General features: G+C 35.6%; 3 protein-coding genes across 3 annotated transcripts; all 3 read right to left on the reverse strand.

Moving 5' to 3' along the window:
* Positions 1–79: 79 nt before the first annotated feature.
* Positions 80–3,180, reverse strand: LOC120462138 (uncharacterized). Its single transcript, XM_039650636.2, has 2 exons — positions 2,770–3,180; positions 80–533 (listed from the first exon to the last, which is right to left on the reverse strand). Exons 1-2 carry the CDS (start codon positions 3,085–3,087, stop codon positions 354–356), a joined length of 498 nt encoding a protein of 165 aa, XP_039506570.2. The 5' UTR covers positions 3,088–3,180; the 3' UTR covers positions 80–353.
* Positions 3,181–7,316: 4,136 nt separating this feature from the next.
* On the reverse strand, positions 7,317–9,427 carry LOC120462139 (uncharacterized). Its single transcript, XM_039650637.2, has 2 exons — positions 8,932–9,427; positions 7,317–7,860 (listed from the first exon to the last, which is right to left on the reverse strand). Exons 1-2 carry the CDS (start codon positions 9,337–9,339, stop codon positions 7,693–7,695), a joined length of 576 nt encoding a protein of 191 aa, XP_039506571.2. The 5' UTR covers positions 9,340–9,427; the 3' UTR covers positions 7,317–7,692.
* A 985-nt stretch (positions 9,428–10,412) lies between these two features.
* On the reverse strand, positions 10,413–13,288 carry LOC120488353 (uncharacterized). The gene is made up of 2 exons (XM_089117990.1): positions 12,634–13,288; positions 10,413–10,693 (listed from the first exon to the last, which is right to left on the reverse strand). Exons 1-2 carry the CDS (start codon positions 12,946–12,948, stop codon positions 10,532–10,534), a joined length of 477 nt encoding a protein of 158 aa, XP_088974116.1. The 5' UTR covers positions 12,949–13,288; the 3' UTR covers positions 10,413–10,531.

The raw sequence follows: 13,288 nt of genomic DNA on the forward strand, positions 1-13,288 counted from the left end.
AAGACAGTAGAAAACTTACTGATTATCCTTTCACCTTCAGATACTTTTTAAAGTTTGATAAAATACAACATCAGACTCATAATGTTAAATACCTTTATTATTGATTACCAAAGCTTTATGAAAAGATAAGAAAAATAAATGTTTTAATTGATTATACATTTTCAGTCAAAGCTTTCATTGTTTTAAAAATGCAATAATAAACTTAAAAAACTGTTTTTTAAAATATGTAAATAATAATACGCCAGATGAGTTGCATGAAATATACAAATCTTTCCTTGGGCCCTATAGAAAGAGCTCTTTACGCATTTGGAGTCTTACAGCTCTCATATCAATAACTTGAGCAACACTAACATTTAGACTAGCGATAATACGTATAAGACATTATAAATCTTTCTGATGAGAATGACGAAACAGATGACACCGATCAACCACAAGAGGAGGCCAACACCAACACTGACATAGTTAAGGATGCGAGCCATTCTGGAGTTTCTTCTTGCTATTGGTTGATGTCCAAACATGTTAGCATCCCGAGTCTGTGAAAGTAAATTACAATAACAACACAAATATTGGTATAAAACCTTTCTTAAATGACAAATCAAATCGAAAGTCTTCACAGATCAGATTATAAACACATTAAGAAAACACAAAAGCAACTCTAACAGTGAACATCTAAGGATAAAATGATAAATCAAATATATTATTGAATATTTGATTTAAACTGTGAAAAAAAATCATAAATCACAAAACACATCACAGTTTTTAAACATCAGTGATCGGTGTGCATTATAGCATTTCCACTATAGATTTTACTATCTTCAAATCTGTTTTTAAAAGTTTTTACAAATAGATTAACTGGCCAAGATAATGAAATAACTAAAACCAAGATAATAAATATAGCTGCAAGCAGTGATGACAGCCCCAAACCCCAATGCCACCGCCACCGCGGTGGCTTTAGGACAGCATTGAGCAGTTAGAGTGGTTAAATCTAAAATAACTATGTGAAAATCATTTGAATATCCCACATTTACTGCAACGAACTGACCATGAATCACAACAGCCACATCCATGAAATCAATAAATTGAGATAAATTTCAAGTCATAATTTTAAGATGCAAATGATAACTTCACACTCATTTAAATGACATAGGTCTCGTAATGATCGCGCACACACACACACACACACACTGAGATCAGTGGATACTGTTACCCAGTTACAGTAGTTGATTTGTGTCATTTGCAGCTCAAAATTTTGTAAGTCCAGAAGTAATTATCTTAAGGTGTTTTTATATTTTTATTAACCTAATTACAAAATTAAACATCGTACATTTTTTAAAATATTGCTGATTACTTACACAGCATATGGTTTAGCTCCGCAGTACTTGAGCTAGCTCTTAATGCATTATAGTCCTTCACGCCTATTGCATTCTCGAAATTCTGGCCAGTTGGTAATACCTCCTAGAATATCTAAATTGACTGTTGACGGTAGATCCTTTTCCTATATGTTGGCATCATGTTGAGAACATTTGGTGTGAATCATATGAAAGCAATTGGAGCATGCAATAGATAAAATTACAGAGTAATTTCTTCGCCTTATATTCATTGCCACAGCCAAACCATTCAAGATATCAAAAAACCGCTATAGAATTTTATAGGAGTATATCAAATTCCAGTTAGTACTATTAAGTGAACAATATAATACATTTAAATTTAATCTCATAAGGCATTCTGATTCACGGAAAATAAAAAATAGCTTTATTTAATGTTCATATTTCTGTTCTAATGCAAACTAGTGGATATTTAAAGACTCATTTGAAACTTTCCGAAAACAATTGTCTTACTGAGATAAATTATTTGGTTGCATTTGGTTGCAGTTTCCATTATTTGGTTGCAATTATTTGGCTCAGCTGATACAGACAAAACCCTTTGTGATGACAGGGTGGGCATCAAATCATTCTCATACTGTTAGTGTCCCGCCTTACTTATTTTCACCTAATATCCACTGTGAAAAATAAAACATTAAATTGCATGCGTTAATTTATTTTGTTTGAATTTTTTACTGAAACATCCACACATAGCTAAGACCTCAGTTTAACATCTCATGATCTGAAGGACAGTGTTTTTTACAATGGCATTGCATGCGAGCGCTTTTGCAAAAGCGTCCTATATGGCGCTTTGGGATGAGAACGCGTTGTGCATGCCCATGGTTGAATCCACAATAGTTACCCCAGTTTTAACGGAGGCTGCAGTTTCAGGACTGCAGTCAAAGGATGTCTTTTTTTACAGGACCTCCTGTAAATTGACAGTGCTTCACACAGTTTCTTTTGATCCATATTCAAAACTAATGTTACTGGATGCCGCAAAACAGCATTTAATGCTATAGACCTATATGTAAATACAAATAAAACATAAAACGCTGAAATTTTAAGCATAGGTTCAAATAAAGTCAATATCAATATTGAATCGAAAGGCAAACTCGGAATGATTTTTGAATTCAATCTTGATCCATGACATTAAACGATCATTAAAAACACAAGATGTAAACAATAAAGGCTTTTTGAAGAATTTTAACACTGAAATCTGAACCTTGGTAAATATTCTACAACAATGGCCTCATTATTTTGACTGCTTTCTTTGAGTTCTACAAACAATTCAATTTAACAATATATGTCCTTATATTATTTTAACAAGTAGTCATTCATTTTGAAGAGTAGGCCTAGCTTTTGTAAATGTGCTATGTGAGGTGAGACAGGTGTATGAACCAGTACTTACAGTGATGGAGTAAACAAGAGCAGCGGATCCCAGAGGCATGCAGCAGCACAGCAGGGTAAAGATGGAGCAGCACAGGTAATCTGACTCTGGATTGAAGGGCACATTAACTGGAGGCTGCACAGTGACCACAGTCTGCACCGGATTTGGCCCTTGTACGTACTGGACAGATGCTGCCGGAGCTCCATAATGCTGCACAGGTTGAGCTAGAACGCTGGGATAACTCTGAGAGGGAGGGAATCCAATAGAGTATTCTGGAGGCCTCTGCTGAAGTGGAAGTAAAGGCTGCCCTACTTCCTTTGGAGACTTTTGGGGATCCATGTTTAGCTTGGATTGAGTTTTTGTTTTTCCTGCAATAAGAAAGATCTGTATGTCTGTCTCTGGTGTGTAGTCAGGTGAAAACTGATCTGTTACATGCATCTCACATTCTTTTTGTACTGGTAGTGTGAGGCTGCTCACTGGAGAGCAAATGGGTGGAGCTTACATCTAGCTCCCCCTCGCTAGATGTCCATGCAGTGAATGTTGGCTATATTTTCATGTTTGTTCTGACACCTTCAGTTCTACTATTGGCGAGCTCACACATCTGTATTTTCATAACAGTAAAATATTTTGTCGCGATATCGTCTTGTGTCATGTTTATTAAAAACAAACTGATTAACTGGTTTTGGCTGGTCTCCCAGCCTGGTTAGTTGGTTTATCAGGCTGGTTTTAGAGGGGTTTTGAACACTTTTTCAGCTGGTCAGGCTGGTCTTAGCTGGTCAAGTTGGTAGCCAGGCTGGGAGACCAGCTTAACCAGCTAAGTCAGGCTGGGAGACCAGCTTGACCAGCTAAGCCAGGCTGGGTGACCAACTAAAACCAGCTACTTCCAGCTTAAACCAGCTAAGACCAGCCAACCAGCCTAGGCTGGTTTTAGCTGGATTTTTCAGCAGGGAGATGCTTTATTAATCAGTGATATCTGTGTATTTGACAAATATTGCATTCATCAGCTTTGATCAAGTATGCAAACGGAACACAAACTTTAATTTTTACTGGAAGCAGAAAGTGTCCTTAATGTTCTTGTCTGTGCTTCTGTCCTTGTGAAACGTCTTCTTTTGTGGCCCAAGTACTGAAACGGATAAAAATCCCGGATGTGTTCTTGACACGCCCATTTTACTGAGGATGCATCTTTACTGTCTATGGGATGCATCGGTTGGTAACTTGTGTGAACTTGACGGCAGAAATATCCCAGCATTCAATTCAGCATTCGAGGAGAGGCAGGTCAATGCAACGAATTCGTTTTTCTATACGTAAGCTATTTCATCACTAAATTCATTTCTGAGAACATTTGATGCGAGAAATCAACTGTGTAGTTTTAACATATTGGTATTTTTACAAAAATTTATGGCGAATCGAAAATGTGCTCAAACGTTTTCGGAAGTGAGAATCGCTGACCTGTTAGTTCTCCCAAAAATGTTAATGATTTGCCATGATTTGCTCACCCTGAAGCCATCCTTGGTGTATATGACATTCTTCTTTCAGTCAAATACAATCCGAATTTTTATTAAAAAATGTCCTTTCTCTTCCAAGTTTATACTGGGAGGACACTGACATGGTTTAGGTGTAGCCTACCTTTGTGCACTCATTCAAGCTGGCTCTAAAAAATAGTTACACACAACGAGCAGTTTGGAAAGTTTGTTGGCACACCAATTTTAGAAATTTCCTAATGTGGTTTTCGAGAGATTGCTGCTCCATACATGCAGAGTAGCTGGATGGATAAGTTCATTCTGGTTTCAATTTTGATTCTGTTGGTTGTAATCGCACGACACAGGAGAATAAAGCAAACATTTATTTATTAATCAACATACACAAAGGAGTTCACAGTATAACTAACATGCAATCACATGAAATAGAGATATACCAGACAATGAACTGAGGAAACAAAGGTCTTAAATACACAAGGATAAATAATGATTGACAGGTGAATTTAATCACTAACCAAGGAACAACCCCCAGAAACAAACACACGGGAACAAAAAAGACAACTAAATCAAACATAATCCTGACAACATAAAAACACAGTTGCCCACAAGATATTTTAAAACAAACAAAAAATGATAGAGGTAAAGAAAAAAAATATTGCAAATGGATTGTCTATGGGTTTGCTGTAAAATAAGATGGCATTATAGAAATTGTATTTTGATTTTTGTATATATATATATATATATATATATATATATATATATATATATATATATATATATTATGTATGCCTATATACATTACACAAAAATCAATTGTGTGTGTGTATATGTATATCTAATATTATATATATATATATATATATATATATATATATATATATATATATTGTATATCTAATATTATATATATGAAGAGTTCAGATGCAAAAGCCTCTAAATGCCATTTGAAATGTTCTTCTTTAATGATGATTTTTATCAAACTTGTATATTTAAGTTCAGTAATTTCACTTAAATAACAATTAATAGGTAATTATCATTGCCATTTAAGTGAAATTACTGAACTTAAATATACAAGCTTGATAAAAATGACCATTCTAGAAGAAAATTTCAAATGGCACTTAGAGGCTTTTGCATCTGAACTCTGAACTCTTATATATATATATATATATATATATATATTTATATGATGTTAGAAAAAATATTATATACATCAGGTAACCATAAGTTAGCTAACAACGTTAGTGAAGTGTTGGTCACGTAAGCTATCGCTGCAATTAACCTATTATCTTCCAATAAACATTTACTAGATCTGGCTACATAACATATAACTACAGACTAGATTCACGAGAGGTCGGCTAATGTGTGTAAAAGTAAAAATTACAGTAATTTCATTAATTTACCAGCGAGAGGACATTGGAAGCACTGAAAATGAATGGGGTTCAATGCTGGAACTATCAGTGGTAGGAACTAATGGGCGGGTCCATGACACGCGTTACTTCCGCATTCCTGAGTTACAATGGCGGTCTACGGGACTGTCATAACTCTCTGAATACATGGCTCTGGGTCTGGCATGCCAGGCTAGTCCTGAGCAGTTGGCATCTCGAATCTGTGAAAAATATCTGCGAATCTGTGTATGAAACATAATGTTAACCACTTCTTTCTCGTTCTGAATTTCTTTGAGCCAATGGCACGGGGGTGGGCGAGGTGGGGGGCTGGACTCCACTTTGTGGATGAGTTTTCTTATAGTTCAACATTTAATATTTAATTTCCAATTGATGAATTTATTGACAGAATTTCTTTAGTTTTACATATATTATTTTAACCTTTTTTGTTTTATCTTTCAATAAATTGTCAATAAAATGTACAACTCAAACATTAAAAGACATTTTACATGTTTTGATTCATTGTTATTGACTTTTGTTTAGATATTTTTATCAGTATGGATGCTTCACAACGAATTGTTCTGATGTTTAAAAAAACATTTACTCAGAAACATAAAAACTACAAATATCAGCATTAAAATGATAATAATTGTAATTATAATAGGTTACATACTTAAAGTGTGAGTAAAATTTACATCAAATAGAGAAGGTTTACATCAAATAGTAGAAATTTTACTTAATTGAGTGTAGCCTTTTGATTATTATTATTTTTTTTGCAGTGGTTTGTAATTATTTTTTTTTTTGGACTACAAGTGTAAAAAAAAAAAACTAATATAAAAAATGTAATCTATAAAACATGTATTGCTGTTGAGGGGGTCTCCAAGTCAAGTCAAGTCAAGTCACATTTATTTATATAGCGCTTTTCACAATACAGATTGTATCAAAGCAGCTTCACAGTGATAACACATCCAGTCCCACACATCTTTCTCTAGAACTGAAAGTCATTTACAGGAAGCCAAAAAACTTGACCACAGACTACACGTATTGTGGTCACACATTGGCCTACTTTTGAAGCATGACAGTTAGCAAGAATGCAAGAATTACTACCTTGTATTGTTGAAGCAACTTGTTTAAAATGCTAACATATTTGTCTGAACAGATGAAATTTTAACAGGCCTGTTTAGTGGTCAGCTGCATCTCTTTATTAAGTTATGGGATTATTTAAGTGAACTTTATGTGATAGAGCAATTTACTTTTTAAGTGCTGCATGTCAACCATTTTCACTAGAATAATTTAAGAAGTGTGAGCAGGAGAATTTTGTATTTTAAGATAATCCACTGGAAGCCAGTGGAGATCATACAAAATTGGGCTGATATGAGCTTGGTATGGGTAAGTATCCTATAGCAGCAGAGTTTTTAATATATTGTAATATGGAAATGGGGCTGGCAGGTAAACCACTGAAAAGGCTGTGATAATCAAGACGTGATGAGACAAATGGATGGATGACAGTTGCAGTATTTGTTTTTTGTGAACAAATATTTGGTAAATATTATAGTATTTTATACTTTGACAGGCAGATGCACTTTTACCCTTGGATTAAAAAAGTTTATAATTGTGCGTATATAAAACTGAACTAAAGAACACTCACTGATTATCCTTGTACTTTCAGATACTTTTTAAAGTTTGATAAAATACAACACCAGACTCATAATGTTAAATACATTTATTATTGATTACCAAAGCTTTATGATAGAACAAAGATAAGAAGAAATGTTTTAATTGATGATACATGTACAGTCAAAGCTTTCATTGTTTTAAAAATGCAATAATGAACTGAAATGAAAAAATGTGTTTTAATTATGTAAATAATAATAAGGCAGGTGAGTTGCACGAATCATTCCTCACTGGCCCTATTGTTTAAGCTCCTTATGCATTTGGAGTCTTACAGCTCTCATATCAATAACTTGAGCAACACTAACATCTAAAAGCAGACCACCAAATTGTGTATTCAATTGTGTATCCGTATGTGTAATCAAAAAATGTGTTCATGTTTGTATAACTTTTTTTCATCCTACCAATATTTCTTACACTTTATGGAGTTTTGAAATTGTGACGGCAGCAATAATGATATAGATGACACCGATCAACCAGAAGAGGAGGCCAACACCAACATTGACATGGTTAAGGATGCGAGCCATTCTGGAGTTTCTTCTTGCTATTGGTTGGTGTCCAAACATGTTAGCATCCCGAGTCTGTGACAAGTAAAATTATGATAATATTACAAATATTGGTATGAAACTTCTTAAATGACAAATCAAATCACACAAAAGCAACTCTAACAGTGAATAACTCATAATAAAACAAGAAACCAAATAGATTGAATGCTTGATTTAAAGTGGCCTTAAAAATCACAAAACATATCACAGAGTTTTTAAACATCAGTGATTGGTGTGCATTATTAGCCCGGCTCTGCGCTCCGTCCTGTGTACTTCCGTTTGATTTTCATTCAAATCTGTTTTTAAAAGTTTCTACACTTAAATTAACTGGCCAAGATAATAAATAACTAAATTCATTCTAAGCTCATTCACTCTGCGTGATTGTCACTCACGTGAACGACCACCGATTTGCATGAGATTTCGGGCATTTGTCAAGGATTTCTCAAAACATGTTGGCGAGTCAAAATCAGCCTGCTCTGGACTTCTCTGTGCATGCTCTTTAAGGTGACCATAGATGGAATAAGGAATAAATGCTTTATAATTTATTATTTAGAAGATAATAACCCACTCTAACTTCCAGTTTCCCTTTTTGTAATTCATTTAATCCCTTAATGGCAACAACGTTTAAGATATCCAATAACCATATTGCTATCTACCCTATATCTCACGACCAATTCAATTTACGAATTCAACGAATGATTAAAAAGTGGCTAATTACGACCCCGCTCGTACGAATTCGTACGATTTGTCTAAACCGAGGTGATGGAAGGTTTAGGGGCGGGGTAAGGGGTAGGTCATTCGTGCAAATTCATACAAATTGGCCAATTCGTAAAATATGTAGGATTTAGCAAAATCGTACTATTCGTACCAGTGAGGTCGTATGAATTGTTACGAATTATAGCCACCTCGTAAAATTCGTACGAATTCCCGTGAGATCAGGCTGGATATATCAGTGTCACTGGGTATTATAGGGACATGCCCCTATATCCTTACTAAATTCTACGCCCCTCTATTTTATTTTAAGTATTTTTTTTTTTTTTTTTTTGAAGAGTTGGCCTATCATTTGTAAATATGCAAGGGGAGACAGGTGAATGAACCAATACTTACAGTGATGGAGTAAACAAGAGCAGCGGATCCCAAAGGCATGAAGCAGCACAGCAGGGTAAAGATGGAGTAGCACAGGTAATCTGACTCTGGATTGGTCAGTGGAGTGAAGGACACATTAAATGGAGGCTGCACAGTGACCACAGTCTGCACCGGATTTGGCCCTTGTACGTACTGGACAGATGCTGCCGGAGCTCCATAATGCTGCACAGGTTTACCTGGAGTGCTGGGATAACTCTGAGAGGGAGGGAATCCAGTAGAGTATTCTGGATGCCTCTGCTGAAGTGGATGTATAGGCTGCCCTACTTCCATTGGAGACTTGAGTAGAGTCTGTTCTACCTGCAATAAGAAAGATCTGTACGTCTCTGGTGTGCAGTCAGGTGAAGACTGACCTGTTGCGAGTGTCCTCATCTGATTATAGTAGCTGGATTGTATTGTAAGTTTTTTTACAACACTTTTTTGAAGTTATTTTTTAAATATTTCCTTTTCTGGGTTCTGGTTCCTCCTGTCAGGTTCCTGTTCATCAAATCCCGATTTGGGTATTTGAATAACAATTTTACTTATGTTGAAGTTGGTTAATCACTAGGAACTAACAGTCTTTGTGGTATTTTTTGTTGTTTTCTTGCCTGAGGAAATTCACTTATTTATTTGTAGGTATAGGTGTTAAAGGGATAGTTCACTTTGAAATTAATTTTTGATATGTTTTAGCTTACCTCAAGGGCATCCAAGATGTAGGTGTCTTTGTTTCCACAGTATTTTCAATTTTGAGATTTTTCAGTCAAACCGTTGTTGTCTATCAGTCATACACTGGAGGCTAAGGGGGTCCACAAAAAAGCATGCACAGAGAAGTCAAACATGATTTTTGAAAACGAACAGTATTTATATCGTTTTTACCGCGTGTAATCCAAGTGATCTGAATCAGTTGTTCAATGTCCAAATGAACCGAACTGAATGTTACGCCGGAAGTGATCGCTTGCGTGTGACGTCACTCAATATTTACACTGAGATTTCGGAAGTTTTACCTTTTACTAAACATATTTAGATATACCGAAATCGTCTTCCATTGCGGTTTCCCGTATATCTAAATATGTTTTGAAAGGTAAAACTTCCAACATCTCTGTTTAAACAAAGAGAGACGTAGGCGCGCAAGCAATCACTTCCAGCGCATGCTCAGACCGAAGCGCCCGTGCCTTCAGATCATTTTGTCATGGCTATGATTACAAGAGGTAAAACGATATAAATACTGTTCGTTTTCTCACACAAAACCGCTCGTTTCGTGTCTTAGGCCATCAATGTGTACTTACATGTACGAGTCATTAAATCATGTTTAATTTTGACTTCTCTGTGCAAGCTTTTTGGTGGACCCCCTTAGCCTCCAGTGTATGACGGATAGACAACAACGGTTCATTGGTTTATTGACAGTTTCTTAAAAAATATGCACAGTAATAAAGAAAAACATAACAGACAGACAAGTGTATAAAAAGTACTGTTTTTCATGATAAAATTTAATTGGCCAATCAAAGCTTACATTGTTTTAAACATACCATAATCGGCGTTTGTTCAATGATTGAGCAAATAACATTTCAAATGCAGAGAGCCAAATCTATTCGTAATTTGCCATATTCTTATAGACCATAACATTGTAGACAATCAGCAATGCAGTGACAACAAGCCCAATAGCAACGGCGGTATGATTCAGAATGCGTGCCGTTTTGGAGTTCTTTTCTGCTAATGCTTGCTGTCCCGAGTAGTTGGCATTTCGAGTCTGTGAAAACAATAGTAAAACATAATGTTAACCACTTCTGCTCTCATTCTGAATTTCAACCGCCTCTTCTTATTCCCCTACACCGCTCCAAAGTTTTCCAACAAATATCATGATTAAATGGTGGATAAAATTGTGTCATGTAGGCCTATAAGATAATTACAAAAAACATCCCCCTCTGAAACGTCCATGCTTACAAAGTCAGTGCATGAAATCAGTCCTGCACCCAGTGTCCTCTTGTACGTAACATTGTCAGGGTCTGAATTTGTTTGATATTGATGCAATCCTAAATATTTTCACTAGATAAGAACTCGCAGAACTTTATGGAGGGACGTAACATTTCCCAAACACAAAAAGAATCGCATCTCGTATAAGAAGCGCAGCCAATCACCACACGCTGGGCCAGCTAACCAATCACAGCACATTTTATATTTGTGGAGAGAGGAGCTGTAATAATGTAAAATAGGCTATGTGAACAATCAAGCATCAAAACATATTCTAGTACACCCCAAAAACAAAATCAAGACTTCGTGGACCTGTACAGATTACTTTTATGATGGATGAATGCGTTTTTTGGGGGGCTTCAAAATCTACAATTTCCTTTCAATATAAAGCTGGGAAGAGCCAGGATAGTTTTTAATAACTAAGATTGTTTTGGGCTCATTTACACCTCACCTAAAGTCATTTACACCTAAGATGGCTTGAAGGTAACTAAATTGTGGGATCATTTCATTTTTGGGTGAACTAAAACTTTAAGGAAGGAGATTAAACTAAAGTAAGTGATACAAAAGCCATTTAGTTGCAAACAATTGAATGGATCAAGACTGGTTTCATGTGTTTCTGCCCTTCAAAAAACTTGGTTTATATTATTCCTCTCCTGAATGCAATTAGGTTTTTATTTGCTAACGTAGGCTACTTTTATTATGCACATTGATAAAGTTAATAATTTTAGCAGATGCTTTTATCCAAATAGAATAGAAAAGTATGTGTTATATTAATTGGTTAATTGTTGACAAAAAAAGTGTCTTTAGTAGTTTCTTGAATTAAATATTTCAGACTGATGCAGTCATCCAAAATCGCAGTTGTAGCGAACTACATCTGTGTTGAAAGAGATTGGATTGTAGTTATAGTTTTTCACATATTAACATAATATATAGGCATGTTTAATGTAAAGCAAATTAATTAAGACTTTCCAGTACTATATGGCAATGTAACCTTATCTAACCCCGTTCTTTTGCAGAGTAAGGGAAATGTGGACAGAAGGTTATATTAGTAGAAAAAAAGTATCATCGCTCAAATAAATTCTGTTTATTTTTTCATGAAATTTCAACAACAAAATGCCGTTTTTACAGAGTGGCAGATTACTGTATGCGTCAGTTGAAACGGCAGCAGGGCGCGAGTGAACGCGATTATCCCTTCCTCTTTAATGCTGTATAAAGACCTTTGAAATAACTGAAATCATTTAGCAAAGTGATACTGATATGGAACTATAATGCGGCCAAGAACTGCCTGAAAGTATTTTAGCAAGGTAGCGAACCCTAATTTTTGTTACACCCCTACTAAAATGTATACAAGACATGCCTAAATATTTTGACTTCTCGATCACATGAACCTATTTTTTTGTAGATTTTTTTAATGTGATGTAATATTTAATTATTATAAAGACTTAAGTAATTCAATAAATGAAGAGTTCAGATGCAAAAGCCTCTAAATGCCATTTGAAATTTTCTTCTAAAATGACCATTTTTATCAAGCTTGTATATTTAAGTTCAGTAATTTCACTTAAATGACAATCATTGCCATTTAAGTGAAATTACTGAACTTAAATATACAAGCTTGATAAAATTATCATTTTAGAAGAACATTTCAAATTGCACTTAGAAGCTTTTGCATCTGAACTCTTCAAATAGTTTATAAATAGTACATTGACTAATAATACTTACAGACCAGGAGTAAACCAGTGCAGCGATGCCCAGAGGTAAGCAGCAGCACAGCATGGTAAAGATGGAATAACACAGGTAATCTGGCAGTGGAGCGGCCAGTGGAGCGGCGGTCACAAACACTGTAGGCTGCACGGTGACCACGGATTGCCCTGGATATGGCCCTTGGGCATGGGGGCCCTGGGGCACTGGCTGGTTTGGAAAGGATTGAGGGTATCCAGCAGGAATGTACTGGTATCCTGGTGGTGGTGTAGGCTGCAGCATTCCTGATTTCTCCGATGAGTTCCAGGCACTGTGGGGTTGATTGCTGGGATTCATTGGTCTGATTATTAGCTTTTGATTTTAACTGTGTTTTCCTTCACCTTGTGCTCTGCAGAGTAATTGCTGTGCTCCGGTTCAGACTCATATACCTCTGCGATGAATGACAGCAGCAAATGGGAAGCGAGTTGATTAATTATTAATCTAGACGGACTGCTGACAGATTCATTGTCACTACAGTAGGTCCAAAAATATGCTCTGTTGAGATAAAGTAATCCAAATGATCCTCCTTATATTTTATGTCTATTTTATGAAAAGGGATATGTAGAATTGAACAAGTGATACTGCTAAAGAGTGCAATGCCAATACAGCCCGTTGCCTTAACTGAATTGGCCTAGAG

Source organism: Pimephales promelas, chromosome 12 (assembly GCF_988280905.1).
Source record: "Pimephales promelas chromosome 12, fPimPro1.hap1.1, whole genome shotgun sequence".
Lineage (NCBI taxonomy): Eukaryota > Metazoa > Chordata > Actinopteri > Cypriniformes > Leuciscidae > Pimephales > Pimephales promelas.